At 39.7% G+C, this 14965-nt stretch overlaps 1 protein-coding gene across 1 annotated transcript in view; it reads right to left on the bottom strand.

The window, feature by feature from the left end:
- The window catches only part of znrf2b (zinc and ring finger 2b), a 58252-nt gene extending 52468 nt beyond the window's left edge, over positions 1 to 5784 (bottom strand). The window contains exon 1 of the mRNA XM_084385791.1: positions 5051 to 5784. Coding sequence (XP_084241917.1) covers positions 5051 to 5450 — 400 coding nt within the window. The 5' untranslated portion in view covers positions 5451 to 5784. The remainder of the gene's footprint in view (positions 1 to 5050) is intronic.
- Between the last annotated feature and the right edge of the window lie 9181 nt (positions 5785 to 14965).

Raw genomic sequence — 14965 nt, 5'->3', positions numbered from 1 at the left:
CACACTCACAAACACACACACACACACACACACACACACACACACACACACACACACACACACACACACACACACACACACACACACACACACACACACACACACACACACACACACACACACACACACACACACAAAACAACACTTGAGGAATTCTTCAAAATATCTTCTTTTGTTTTAAGAAAGTCATATCGGATTGGAATGGCATGAGGGTGAGTAAATGATGACAGAAATGTTCATTTTTGGGTAAGGTATCATTTTAAATGTTCCAGAGGCCTTAGGCATCAACGTGTGTGTGCATGTGAGAGATATAATGCGAGTGGCGCAGAGATTGTTGAAAGCTCTTTGAGCAGCGAGTGGAACGGAGCCAGTCCTGGGAGTAACGCAGGAGGGAAGGGAGGCGGTTTATCCATTAAAGAAGTGGAGTTTGAACTGCTGCGGCAGCAAACCAGACTACTGACCCATTCCCCAAACAGAGTTCAAGTTCGAGCTACGCTTAAACGCGCCGTTTCCCTGATGTCAGCCGATTCTCCAATGAGAATATGTCTTTTGCTCCCCATCTTTGCACTAGTTATCTGGTGATATTCATTACATGCTAAATGAATTGCTGAATAATAGTTTTAAAATCAGTGCAGAGTAGCAGTTTTCTGATTCACTAAAACCTTAAAAGCCCATCAAGACAATAACCTACCCTAACTATAATGATAACGACATTATTGTTTATTGGAAGTGCAGTGCATGCTGCAACATTGTCGTTTCTCCACTTTAAAGGGGACCTGTTGTGCAAAATTCACTTTTAAATGGAGTTTGAACACAAATCTGTGTCGGCAGTGGGCGCACAATCACCCAATAATGGTAAAGATCCACACACCCATGCAAAAGCATTCTGTGGAAAACGGCCCCATACTGTTTCTCCAGTTTTGTTGTTGCCTGTTTAAAGATACACAAATAAAACATTTATGTTTTTGCTTCCACGCAAAAAGGGGCATTTTGGGCTTGGTATAATAATTGACCTGTGGGGTATTTTGAGCTGAAACTTCACAGACACATTATATTACCTCTTGTAAAAAGGGGCATAATAGGTCCCCTTTAAATGCTAAAGCGCTTTAAAAATTGTTATAAACGTGATTATATTATGTGGAGTCTGCTATTCTTGTACATTTAGAAAGATTTTTAACTGTCCTTATCGTCCTTGGTGTGAACATGCCTTAACTCTGTTTTAAATAAGGTTAAATGCACCGAATGGCATAATTTTTGCTCAGTTTGAGTCTCTGATTATAACTGACTGATGTATCAAATGATACTCAACAAAAAAGATATATGCAATTTTTTTGTAGATTATTTTAAATAGTTTGTCAGGCTTCAATAAACTCTTCCATCTAATTACTATTATTATTATTATTATTATTTTTGTCTAATGGCAAGATCTTGTGTACATTGATAAACACTTTGTGCATGCATGTTCTCAGTGTTCTCATATTAATATTAATAACGTAATATTTATCAGCCAGATTGGTATTGGACGATCACAATATTAAAATATTTGTTCTCTCTATATTATCTGTAAGTTAACTAACTTGCATTTGAGTGAATGTGCTGGCGCTTTGAACATCTGTGATGGTCTGCATTCAGGTGCAAAAGCATGCAATGGAGATATGTCTATGCTTTGCTTTCATTTCCTCAGTCACACACTGTCCATCAAAACAACGCTGGACAAGACCGCTGATGCTGCACAGTGTTTTGTAAGTCATTTACATAAGGTAAACATTGACAGACGATTGGTCAACTAGTAAAAATAAGTATACGTGGAAGCCTAGGACATATCAACTATATGCCAACATGTGCTACCACCATTAAAAACAGAAACGTTAGTGCACAATAGCAATCATTCACCAGCTTGTAGGCGAAGCCGTTCCGGTAAAGGGAGCCGCACAAAGCCTGTTGAGTCAAAGTCAAGTCAGAGAAAAGCAGACAGCAAAGGGGAGCCACAACAAACACTTCCTGGCTTTCATTTAAAGTGAGAGTGAAGCAGGGGGAAGGCAGTGTGTATTTAATGTACACACAGATTGGCTCACTCTCTGTTTGTGTGTGTGTTTTACTGAGTGTGGACAGTACGAACATGGACCACGTGTCAGGTGTCCTGAGCTCATGCATGACCGGCAGAGGACATTTTTTTGAGACCACAGCAATGACGAATCAAACGACTGGATCTGGTTTCATTGGTGGTTTGCGGTGTGTAAATGGTCTAGATCTCCGTCAACAGATTTGTAGGACATCAAAGCTTTAAAAGACAACATGAAGTTAAAACGAACCGTATTTATTGTCTATATAAAAAGTGTTTGCTCTTAACTCATCAGTGCATGGCTAGCTTGAAAGCAGATTTTGTTTTTGGTGTGATACCAGCACACAATGCATTGCAAATATAAGTTTGGAAATCTTTTTGGATAAAACTGGTTTTATATTACATATACAATGTGTTTAATAAAACGAGAACAACTGGACATGGCATGCATGCGTTACGTGAAACTAAACAAGAGGAGAGTAAATCAACACTATGGAATATTATTGTCATTCAAAATTCAACTAGTTGTGTGTGCATATAATTACAATTCTTAGAAATTAAACACATTCACTAGAAGTGATACTCCTCTCTGATGTCAGCTCATTAAAAGAGTGTTTTCAATCTTGTGTGTGTCAATAATACAGCAAGATCTCTTTCAAAACTGTATTACACTGATCAACACTGAAGTGTGCAGAACTACACTGGTTTTTCTATGCAGTTCTCAGTCTCTTTTTACACTGTAAAGTCACACAATTAAAATACGAAGTTCAAACAGAGATCTAGATCATATAATCATGACACAACACAATTTTGCCTCCAGGTTTGATACAACTTGCACATATGGTAAGCCTGTTATAGGAAGGATTCCCCCGTGCTTTCTGATAACAGAAAATGAACAAGTCTCATTTCCCCTATAAAAACTCCCTTCTTGATCTCATCCACAGTCGGTTAGAAGTCATACTCAAGCCGACGTTTAAAGATTAACTACAATCACCAGTAAGAGCCTGTTAGAGAATTAAAGTTCAATCCAGGCCACAACGACTGAGGATATTCCATCCATCCCAATAACTGACGGCCTCACCCGGCCTTTCCCACTGGATTTGAATATTCCAGAGTCTGTGTGTAAGAAACAAAGAACGGCCAATACAAAACATCAGCGGCAATCTCACAAAAACACGTACAGGCCATATTTCACTTCAATACAAGAGAACAAGTGAGGTATACTTGAAGAATATTGTACAACCATTATGTTTTTTTTTTCATAACGAGACATTATTTTTAGGGGTGTAACGATACCCTAATCTCACGATTCGATACATATCACGATACGATACTCCAAGACATATAATAAAAGGTTACGAAAAAAAAAAGTACTGTTGATTAAATGCTAAATTTGATATAACATTGAATAAATGAAATAAATGAAATGAATAAATGAATAGGCTTGGACAATGGTGACACCAGAATAAATATATTCATGATTCTGAACCTGAAAATACAGAATTATTTCAGACGGATATGCTTGAACTCTGTCACTGGCTAGATATATTTAAAATAATGTAGGCCACTTTTTACTGGTAACATAAGACTTAACATAAGCATTATCAGGACCCACTAATATTCCCCCATTATTATGCATTATATTCAACATAATATATTGTAGTTTAATGTAGTACTGACTCTGAAAACTTGATAATTAATAACTATCCACGATACATATTGTTGCATTTTTGTATTGCGATATATTGTGACACGATATATTTGTTACACCCCTAATTATTTTACATGACATTTTGCCTCCAAAATCATGCATCTGGACATTTTACTTTTGGGTAAAGCTTTCCTGTAACTCATGATGCTATCGACACCAAGGTCATTGTCATGAACTGAAAAATTGTATGATTGCATGAATTGAAAAAAAAAAAAAGAGAGAACTGAGTCAAATGTAAAGAGAATTAGAACTGTGAGTCAAATGTGCATAATGCAAACCAAACCTTGTTGATATGATGACCAGAACCTGTTCTGGACAGTTTTCCTGAGAATCAGCCATTTATGAATCAGATCACAGGTTCTCAGAAACACAACCACACAAAGACCCGCATGACGACTGAACTAATCAGAAATAAATTATCCCTCGCATGCATCTACAACCACAACAAGGTTCCTCAGAACATGTTGCAGTCTCTTACCATACCACTGCTGCACCAGCATGTCACCATGCATCTGTAAAAAAAACCATCTTGCACATACCTGCACAAAATATAGAACAAAAGGTTCATCACATCGTTTGATAAGCTCACCATTTTGCTTCAACCACCACCAATACATATTCTTTCGTCACTGTTGGAAACCACTAGGTTAACCTAATAGGTGGTGGTGTGACCTAGTGGTTACCTAAAAGTTGAAGGTTCAAACTCTACAAGGGTTGATCCATTAATTATTGCCATAGTGAACTTGATCGTGACATAAGCTGGGAAGTAGAAAAATAACAAACATGACCTTGACACCTAAGCTTAACAACCTCTCAAACGTATTATATACACAGTGCGGTTACACATTTGCACTGATATAAATATAAAAAAAATGCTGATGGACATGAAAACTTCATGGACAATACATGTCAACCATCCATGTTTACAAGGATTAAAACAAGTTAAAGGGATAGTTCACCCAAAAATTTAAATTCTGTCATCATTTACTCACACTCATGTTGTTCCAAACCTGTATGAGTAACAGTAATAAACAGTCTGAGTAACACAAAAGAAGATACTCTGAACAGTTGATGGACCTTGGATTTTTTCCAACTATGGAAGTCACCAACTGTCTGGTTACCAACAATCTTTAAAATATCTTCTTTTGTGTTCAACAGAACAAAACTCATACAGGTTTGGAACATGAGGGTGAGTAAAAGATGACAGAATTGTCATGTTTGGGTGAACTATCCCTTTTAAGTATGACATATCAACTAACGTCACCAATAACGGTTACCTCCAAAGAGATGAGGCGACAGGTGAGCAGGTAAAGATCCGATCAGCAGTCTCGGGGTGCCGGTTGACCGCTCTCTCTCTCCGCCGTTCTCCTCCGGTGTGCTGTTACCGGACTCTTGAGAGCTATACGCCCCGGAGTTCGGTATATTAATGCTCGACTGGGGTCGCACGCCCGGGCCACCGGTGCCACCCCCCACGGAGCGCGTCCTGGCGGCGATATAGTGAGAAGCCACTGCCGCTGATGATGATGATGTTGATGATGATGAAGTAGCACCTGATGTGCTGTGCGCGTGATATCTCATCGCAGCCGTTCTGCCGCTAACGTTACTCGACGGGAGATCCGAGCCCGAGTACGCTCGCGTGCGCCCGTTGGCAGCGGGACTGCTCTGTTTGGCGCCCATGCCAACCTACACTTCCCTCCGATTTTAATTATTAAAGACAAACAAACAAACTCGCCTGTTACATTTGACTCGTCCGACGTCACGCGCGTGTCAGCGAAACTTTTACGAAGGCTTTTAAATCGCTGTCAGCGTGAAGTTGCGGGTGCCCGCGCTTGTTTTTGCCTCATGCGCTGTTGTTTTCTAACTAACGTCCTCTGTTCCATGTTGTGCGTGAGAAAGTAACGCTCTGACGCGACGCTTTGCTCCTGAACGCCGCGCCGATCGCTGTTGTGCTCGCGGCGGGCGGTTATTACACAAACTGAACGTGTTTAACTGCCGTACGTGCAGAGTGCGTAAGCGAGCCGGGGGCGGGGCTTGCCGAATGACGTCATAATCTCGGGAAATAAGCCCTAGCTGGGCGCTCCCTCAATATAGTCTGGAAAAAAGATTGCTTGTGTTGCCATATAAATATTTTATTCCCAACAAGACTAAAGAAGTCCACTTTAAACTATTGTACAATAGGCTATATACCCTGTAAATTTGACTGTCTAAATCTGTAGCTAAACCTTTTGTAGTGAGGATGAATGTTTCATTTAAAATATAATATTTGCTACAATAGGCTACTGATTTTTCCAACAAGTCCAATGACTAGCTTAATATCACAACATTCACATTAGCTTGTGTACAGGCTCATATGAGACTGATTAACACACACACACACACGCACTGTTATTGTTTTTGAATGTGTATGATTATCTGCCTAATTCTTCGATCTATGCGTTGTGTTGTTTGTCCCATCTGGAGACGTTTACATGACAGAGTGGACAAGGAACCTCGCCTCACGTCTATAAAGAGCATTAGGCAATAACCCTGTGCATTCATGCCAAAACAAATCACTGAGACACACTTGAGTGAATGTGCAAACATTCCCAAAGTGAATTGTACTCTGAAGTATTGAAAAGTAAACGTCTGCTTTAGAAACAGTCTGACAAAGTAAACAGTCTATATGGGAGGTTTTCTCATTAAAGTACAACAAATCTGAATTTTTGTTTATAGACTGATCACTGACCATGGTCACACTCACGTTCGTCCATCTTTAGGGATGATTGTATCTGAATTGTTTTGCTTGCTTGAGGTCAGTGCGATTACTGAGACTCTTTGCCAGGATGAATGGCCATTGTGGAGACCAATTACATTTTACATTAAAACTGTAAATTTCATTTGATTCGGTTGTGTTGGCTCAGTGGATTCAAAGGGGTTTTATAACATCTTCTGAAAAAGAAAGTCATGTCCGAGGGATGTTATTGCATTGTCAAGTTATTGCATTTTGATGAAAGATTACAAAGATAACCTTTCTTCGGAACATCATGTTCAGATGAAGCATTCACAATAAAGCAGAGTTGGAAATATACGGCACAGATTTGTGAGTTGGCAACTGTTGTGTGAAAACTGTTGTGTGAGAGCGGCAAAGAGGAGAAATGAGAAGCGAAGAACTCATGCATGAATTTGCACAAACATTCACACTAACAAAATGAACAATCAGAGAAAAACTCGTACATATTCCATCAGAATCAGATTAGAATTGACCAGATCAACAGAGACGTCCAGAATGCATTAGACGGTCTACGCGAGGTCAGGGGTCAAGACTAACATTCGAAGAACTTTAGCAAACGTTCTAGCAAGGTTCTCTCAAAACATTCTTTCAGAAAGTTAATAATGCTCTCAAAAATTAGCATCATGCATGGAATGTTTTTTTTTTTTTCTGAAACATTTCAGTGTTCATCTAACGTTATTTAACGTTATTTAAATGATACTTGTTTCAGAATGTTCAGAGAACATTAAAAAGTTATATTCTCATTATGTTTGAAGAATAATGTTTCCTTAGCGTTCACATAAAAAAAAAAAACACCAAGATTTTTTTTTTTTACTTTTTGAACGTTCTCTGAACATGGGGACTTTATCAGAACATATTTTTGTTAGCTGGGGAGAGATCCCTGTGTGTTTTATAGAAGACGTCAATGCAAAACACATTTCTTTCATTTGAACCCAGTCATGGACAGAACGGTCACTTCTCACAGCTGTGAGAACATCTTTAATCTGTACATACAGTATTCATTGGTGTATCTATTTTGTTTCTTGCACAAAGAGACGTACTGGGGAAAAGCACACAACACTCACTGACACTGTCATCCAACATGTGACATGGGTGAACTCTCAACTTTTCCACTCTCTCATTCTGCTGTGCATTCCTGCAGGAAAATGTGGAGGAATTTCCTGGAATGTCAGCTGTACAAAACAGAAAAAGAGAAATTTATCACAATAACCAAATGCATTTCCAATATGGCTATCTCAAAAACACTAAAGATAATGCATAGGACTGTGGTTGACCTTTACAAACTATTTTCATATACGCTATTCACGAATTAAATAAAGGGTAGATTATACTTGATTTATATATTTTTGTACTTAACTTGAATACTGCATTTCAGTGTGTGAGATGTAATGTATCAGAAGTGCTTAGTTGAGAGACAGAGTGTTTGACCTAAAGCTACTGCTGAAATTAAAGCAATGCATTTAATTAATTAAAGCCATCGACTGTAAAGTTAATAGTCCTTCTTAAAACAACTGCTGCATGCTTAATTTAAAAGTTTAACAATTTAAACAGGATTCAGGATAGAAGTTAAAGCTGGCCAAAAAAAAAAAGTTATATATTTGTGTATACTCAAAATTTGAGTAACGTTTTGAAACTGTACCCAGCTCATCATTTGCCTGAACAGTTTAAACCCCAGGAAATAATAATAGGCTAATGATAATAAATCAAAACTTGAGTCATTCTTGACGTTTTATTAACTTATATTACAGAAACCCCATATGAATGCATGATATAACTCACGTTATATTTCAAAATAAAAACCAAAGGACACGACTTCAAGGAATCAGATGAAATATGAGACAATATTGCCGCCTGCTGACTATTAGTAGAACTGCAAAACAAACCTGTTTACAGTTTTTCTCAATCGATTTGGCACATTTCTCCAAACTCAGGTAAATGCTCTCAAAACATTTAACACAGTGATCTGTACACTTTGTAATTGTCCTAAACAGATAGTAAATTCTCAATACTCTGTGCACAAAATTCCCTAATGTTATCACAGCAGTTCATACAGCCAACCAAATCTTGAATATAACAGGAAAAACATTTGCATCTTTTTCATTGGTCTTCACAGAGATCACAAGCATTTTTGTACCATTTTCAAAACACAACAAACAAAACTCTGTGAATTGTAAAATAGTCAGTTGCACACCTTTGTCCTCAATTAACCCCAAAATGATATCTGATGAGTTAGTAATCCACTCGACACAGAAAAAGCCAATTTCCTAATTGTTCACACAGCTGTCTTGATTACAACAACTACAAAAGGGGAAGAGAAAAACAACAAAGAAGACGAATGAGGACAAAAGACAATAAAAAGAAGAATGAGCAGTGGAAAAGGAAGAGGTGTAAGAGTGAGAGGTGGTGGACAGGGTAGAGAGAGAAGAAGAGGAAGAGGGGATGAAGAAAAAGCAAGAAGAGCTGATGAAGAAAAAGCAAGAAGAGCTGAAGATGTAGGAGAAGGAGCAAGAATAGCTGAAGATGTAGGAGCAAGAGAAAGAAGAGCTGAGGATGTAGGAGAAAGAGAAAGAAGAGCTGAGGATGTAGGAGAAAGAGAAAGAAGAGCTGAGAAGAGATGGATAGATTGGAGGGCAATGGTATAGTAGAAAGAGTAGAAAATATAAGAAGAGATGGACAGAGAGGAAGAGGAGGGCAAGGTGTAAGAGGAGGGAGAAGAGGTAGAAGGATAGGGTACACACGTGTTTCAAATGAAATCAGAGCCACACTTATTGACCATGTCATAAATCATGGTCTCTCACTGAGAGAAGCTGGGCAGAGAGTTCAGCCCAATATAAACAGATCCACCATGGCTTCAATTATCTGCACATTTCAGAGGGAAAACCGGTAAGTAACTATATCATTCTACTTCTACAATGAGAGTCCATGTAGTCTTGTTTGACATAGGTCTAGATTTCTACAGTAAATGTTCCTGCTTGTCCAAACATTTTTTCAGAATTGAAGTTAGAGAACATTCAGGTGGACGAACAAGACTTCTTTCAATTGAACAAGAGCATGCCATTGTTGACATGGTGGTCCAGAACAACACCCTTCGCCTCAGAGAAATTCAGCAAAGAATAACACCGGACAATCAACTGTTCCACAATATCCACCAAAGCAGTCTCTCCACAATTGATCGTGTTCAAGGAGAAATGCAATCCGAATGAAGCAAGTGCCCTTTGAGAGGAACTCTGTTAGAGTGAAGGAGTTGCGATTCCAGTTTGTTCAAGTATGTGCAACCCAATTACTGCACTTTTTGTCAACACAAAGATATATTTTTCATGAATTTTAAGTATGTGTCCATAAACTATTCCATGCTACTGTAAGTGAAAAGATTTAGGCATATGTATACTGCTGCTTCAAAGTGTGAACTCAAACTTCAGCAACAGTTTCACAGTAGTATTGACTGCAATCAATGCCATTACTGTAAAACACTAACTTACTGTATTGTACCTTGTGTTCTTTTTACTCTAGAGAATCTTGGAGTTGGATAGCAGTGCAACTCATGAGTACCTGTATATTGATGAAGCAGGCTTCAACCTTCACAAAAAAAGGAGAAGAGGGAGAAATGTGATTGGCCATCGTGCTACAGTCAATGTCCCTGGACAACGAGGAGGCAACATCACTCTCTGTGCCGCGATTTCTACATCTGGTGTTGTGGCACAATGCTGTCTTGGGACCATACAACACAGCAAGGCTCCTACCTTTTTTTTTTTTTTTTTTTAACCTCAATGAAATCCTCTTTCCGCAGGGTGATCAGGAGCAAATGGTGCGGAATTTTGTAGTTGTTTGGGACAATGTCCAATTCCACCATTCAGCACTAGTGCGAGATTTCAGGATGGTGTTCCTTCCACCATATTCTCCTTTCCTGAATCCACTTGAGGAATTCTTCTCTTGGAGATGGAAAGTACATGATCGCAACCCTTATAACCAAGTAAGTCTTCTTCAAGCAATGGAAGAGGCCTGTGGAGATATTGGGGCACAAGCATGTCAAGGATGGATACAGCATTCAAGGCGTTTTTTCCCACGATGCATGACTCGTGAAAATATTTGCTGTGACGTTGATAATTCTCTGGCCAGATGTTATTGAGAGGCATGATCAATAAATGAATTGATTCAATGAATGCAGTACATTTTATTTATTTACCCATGTACTTATTTGCATAATTTTTTTTTGTTTGGTTTTTTTTTTGTGGGGTGACAACTCATTGTTATACACCTGAACTCCTCATTAAAGAACTTAATGAAAAACATGTATTTTCATTTATTTCTTTGTGTATCTTCAGCTGAATTTGTTATCAAATCAACAGAACACACTTTTAGTTTTGATGTTAATATTGAATTTTAATAAACTCAACTTAACTGTTTCGCCAACATGAGTGTGTGTTTAGATTGCTGTGTTAACTGTTTTGAGAGCTGTTACCTGAGTTTGGAGAAATGTACCAAATCGATTGAGGGAAAAACTGTAAAGGGATCGTTCATCCAAAAAAAGAAATTCTGTAAATATGTACTTGCCTTCATTACAAACCTGCATTAGTACAATCAATACAAAAAATAAATACAAAAAAATGTCAGGGAAGGTAACGGACATTATAAATCGTTTTGCGATTGTTGCTGCACATATTGTCATGTAATTATTGTTTGTTGCTTTATATTTAATTGAGAGTAACTGTAGGAGGGGAACAAAGATAAATAACCTTTATTTCCTGTAAAGAGAGCTATAAATAGCAGCAGGAATTCAAGAAGTGAAAGTGAACATACAGTGTTTCCGTTCAACCACTTACAGTTTGTCCTCAACCTTATATTAGAAAATATCATTCTACAATATTTCATCCATCAGTTACCAATGATGACTGAATACTGATTATAAACAATGTTCTCTGAATTTTGATGTGTAAGGACAAACATACGATAATTTAAGTATGAAAAGACAAATATTTGTAAATATGTTTAGGGCCTAAGGATTGTTATAGGCCAGTGTTATTTTAGCATCGAGATACGATTGTAGTTTCTATTCATATTTTGAATTAGTTTTGTTTTCAATTTAATTTTAGTTTTAATATGTTTTTTCATAATTTTGGCAAGTGGCTGAAATAAGCCAATCAGAAGTAGGGGGCGTGTCCACTCATGATGGAGAGGAGAAAAAGTGAGCCAATCAGCAGTAAGGGGCGTGTTTACTCATGATGGGGGAGGAGAGAGAGTGAGACAATCAGCAGTAGGGGGCGTATCTGCTCATGATGAGGGAGAAGAGAGTAAGCCAATCAGCAGTAGGAGGCGTGTCCACTCATGATGGGGGAGGAGAGAGTGAGACAATCAGCAGCAGGGGGTGTATCTGCTCATGATGGGGGAGGAGAGAGTAAGACAATCAGCAGTAGGGGGCGTGTCCACTCATGATGGGGGAGGAGAGAGTGAGACAATCAGCAGCAGGGGGTGTATCTGCTCATGATGAGGGAGGAGAGAGTGAGACAATCAGGAGTAGGGGGTGTGGAGGAGAGAGAGTAAGCCAATCAGCAGTAGGGGGTGTGTCCACTCATGATGGGGGAGGAGAGAGTGAGCCAGTCAGAAGTAGGGGGCGTGTCCACTCAAGATGGGGGAAGAGAGCGTGAGCCAGTCAGAAGTAGGGGGCGTGTCCACTCAAGATGGGGGAGGAGAGAGTGAGACAATAGGTGTGTTCGACATCGGCTGCGGCTGGATGTAACCGATCGGCGAGAGTAGCCGCGTGCAGGCGGGGAGGAGCTGCAAACGGAGATGTGAAGTCGGACACTTTCTGGTTCCCGTAGTGACCGCTCTGTCCGCTCACGTGGTGTTTGCATACTTTACCACAGCTGAAGTCAAATATTTGCCAAATAATACACAGATGTTTCAGAGACATTTTCATTCAATACTTTATGTACAGCTTTATACAGCGTCTGTTGAACAAGAATAAAGTTCAACATAAGCTACTATCAATGAAGTAGAGTCTACGTTTTTTAAGCAGTTTTAATTTGATAAACATGACACAATATAACATGACAACGACATGAAAAGAGTTTTCACTGTTATAATAAACTGATTTGAGAGCTTTAGAGGAACTAAAGGTGTTCGAAATAAACACGAAACACACGTGATCGTTGTCATGCGGTGAATCCGGCCAATCGTGGAACAGCAGTGTCGTCATCAGAGCTCCTGCAGCCCAGTGCAGCCGCTCTTGAGAAGCTGCGCTGGCTGAGTTCTCCGGCTACTCTCGAATTGCTCGCGCGGTACTTTGATGGCATACGTCACAGTCACGTGGCGTCGGCGCTGTATCAAGTCGGACAAAATTTCTAACCGGCATGCACTGCTTCAAGTCAGCCGCCGATCGGTCTGCGCAGAGCTGCATGAAGTCGAACAAGCCTAATCAGCAGTAGGGGGCGTATCCGCTCACGATGAGGGAGGAGAGAGAGTAAGCCAATCAGCAGTAGGGGGCGTGTCCACTCACGATGGGGGATAGTGAGTGAGCCAATCAGCAGTAGGGGCATGTCCACTCATGATGGGGGACAAGAGAGAGTGAGTGAGCAAGAGGGAGATTTGAAGAAAGAGTGTAGAAAGAGAGATGGCTGAGAGACATTACAAAAGATAAAAGGTCAGAAGAATATCACTGGAAAAAGAAGGGTTATGATCAGACAAGAGTTTCAGGACCAGAGTTAATAGAAAATCTTTGCAGCGCTGGAGAGACCTAAGTGGGAAGGCCTGAAAATGGACACATCATGAGTGAGGTTGTGTTGCTCCATACGTGAGTTATTGGTTTGGAGTGTGTGCAGCTGGAGAGTGGCGACTAACAACAAACTCTTGCTTGTATATACACTTGTGTACTGTATGATTATGTTTTATTCTTCCTTGTCGTTTGTTCGTCATCCTCGCTTTATTTTTCACAAATAATATAAAAAATATCGTGATAAAGAGACATTATTTGGATTGATTTCAAACATCAGTGTTCAACAATGATTCTCAGAAATCTTAATTCGCTTACTGTGCCTTTAAGAGCATTTTGATGTGCATACAATAATCCTCTCACGTCCCTACTGAGGATTTCAGTGTTTCTTTGAGACGTAGCAGAACACAAATACAGTTATGTTCTAGACAGGTTCCCCTGAGCGGTCTGGATCACCGCAGGCCCTCAGCTGTGCTTCAACACAGACAGATTGAACAGCCCATCAGATGATGAGATCTGCCTGTAGGATACGCGCAACAGCGGGCGGATCAGATAAAAGCAGCCGCTGCGAGTGATGCTGGACATTCCCGGGACACCAGCGGCTGTAATCGAGAGAAACAGGGATGCGGGAAGAGACGGTTCCGTTGGAGCAGATGAAGATACGGAACCCCGGTGGAGACAAACTCAGCTAATCAATCAACTCACCATGGGGAACAACAGACAGCTGCTGCTCACAAGAACCAATCGCTACTGTAATACCTGTGTGTGGAATTCCTATCTATCTATCTATCTATCTATCTATCTATCTATCTATCTATCTATCTATCTATCTATCTATCTATCTACCTACCTACCTACCTACCTACCTACCTACCTACCTACCTACCTACCTACCTACCTACCTACCTACCTACCTACCTACAGGATCTCTGAGTTCAGTCGCCAGCAGGGGTCAGCATCGCCTCAGTGAGTTTAGTTCAAGTGCTCATGGGAAATCCCTATAGCAACAGATGGAGGCAGAGCTTCACTTTGGCTTCACTTCACTGTACAGGCTCTACATGTTGCGCATTACAGTGAACGAACAGAGTTTAATTCGCTTCACATGTTCATCTGCAAAAAAAAAAAAAAAAGATTTAACAAGAAAAAAACCTACTGAATAATTTCTGTTCCTTTTTTCTTTTATCTGTAAGACTTTAGGGCTTTTAAAAATAATTGTACTTGTTTTGAAATTGATTGAAACATAATTCAACTGAATTAATTGTAACTTAAGGACATGAAAATGAACAGGATGGAAATAAAGAGCTTAAGTTATAGTTATTGAAGTGAGCTGATTGACGGTTCATTTTCAAATTTGATAAAACCGCATTAATTTGTTCTCTTTAATCATTTCTCAGTATGAGAACTGAATGAGACCCAGAGGTCAGATGTAAACCGGCTCCTCTGAGGGACGTGGATCGGCGCTTCAATAAGCCAGGTATGTGGGAGTTTTGGGAATTAAAGTGGAACAGGATTAAAGTTCAATTAAAACACTGATGATCTCAGATGACCCCATTAATTCTTCAGCATGCATCTAGCCTTTTGGGTTTGAGACCCCTGATGAAAAGCAAATATAATGAAACACACTGTGTGTCTTCTGCTGCAGTCAGGTCAGGAGGGCACTGCGTTGACACATACTCTTGACAAGGTCACACACACACACACACACACACACACACA

The sequence above is a fragment of the Rutilus rutilus genome (genome assembly GCF_951802725.1).
Source record: "Rutilus rutilus genome assembly, chromosome: 17".
NCBI lineage: Eukaryota > Metazoa > Chordata > Actinopteri > Cypriniformes > Leuciscidae > Rutilus > Rutilus rutilus.
This window is presented reverse-complemented; position numbering and strand designations above follow the sequence as displayed.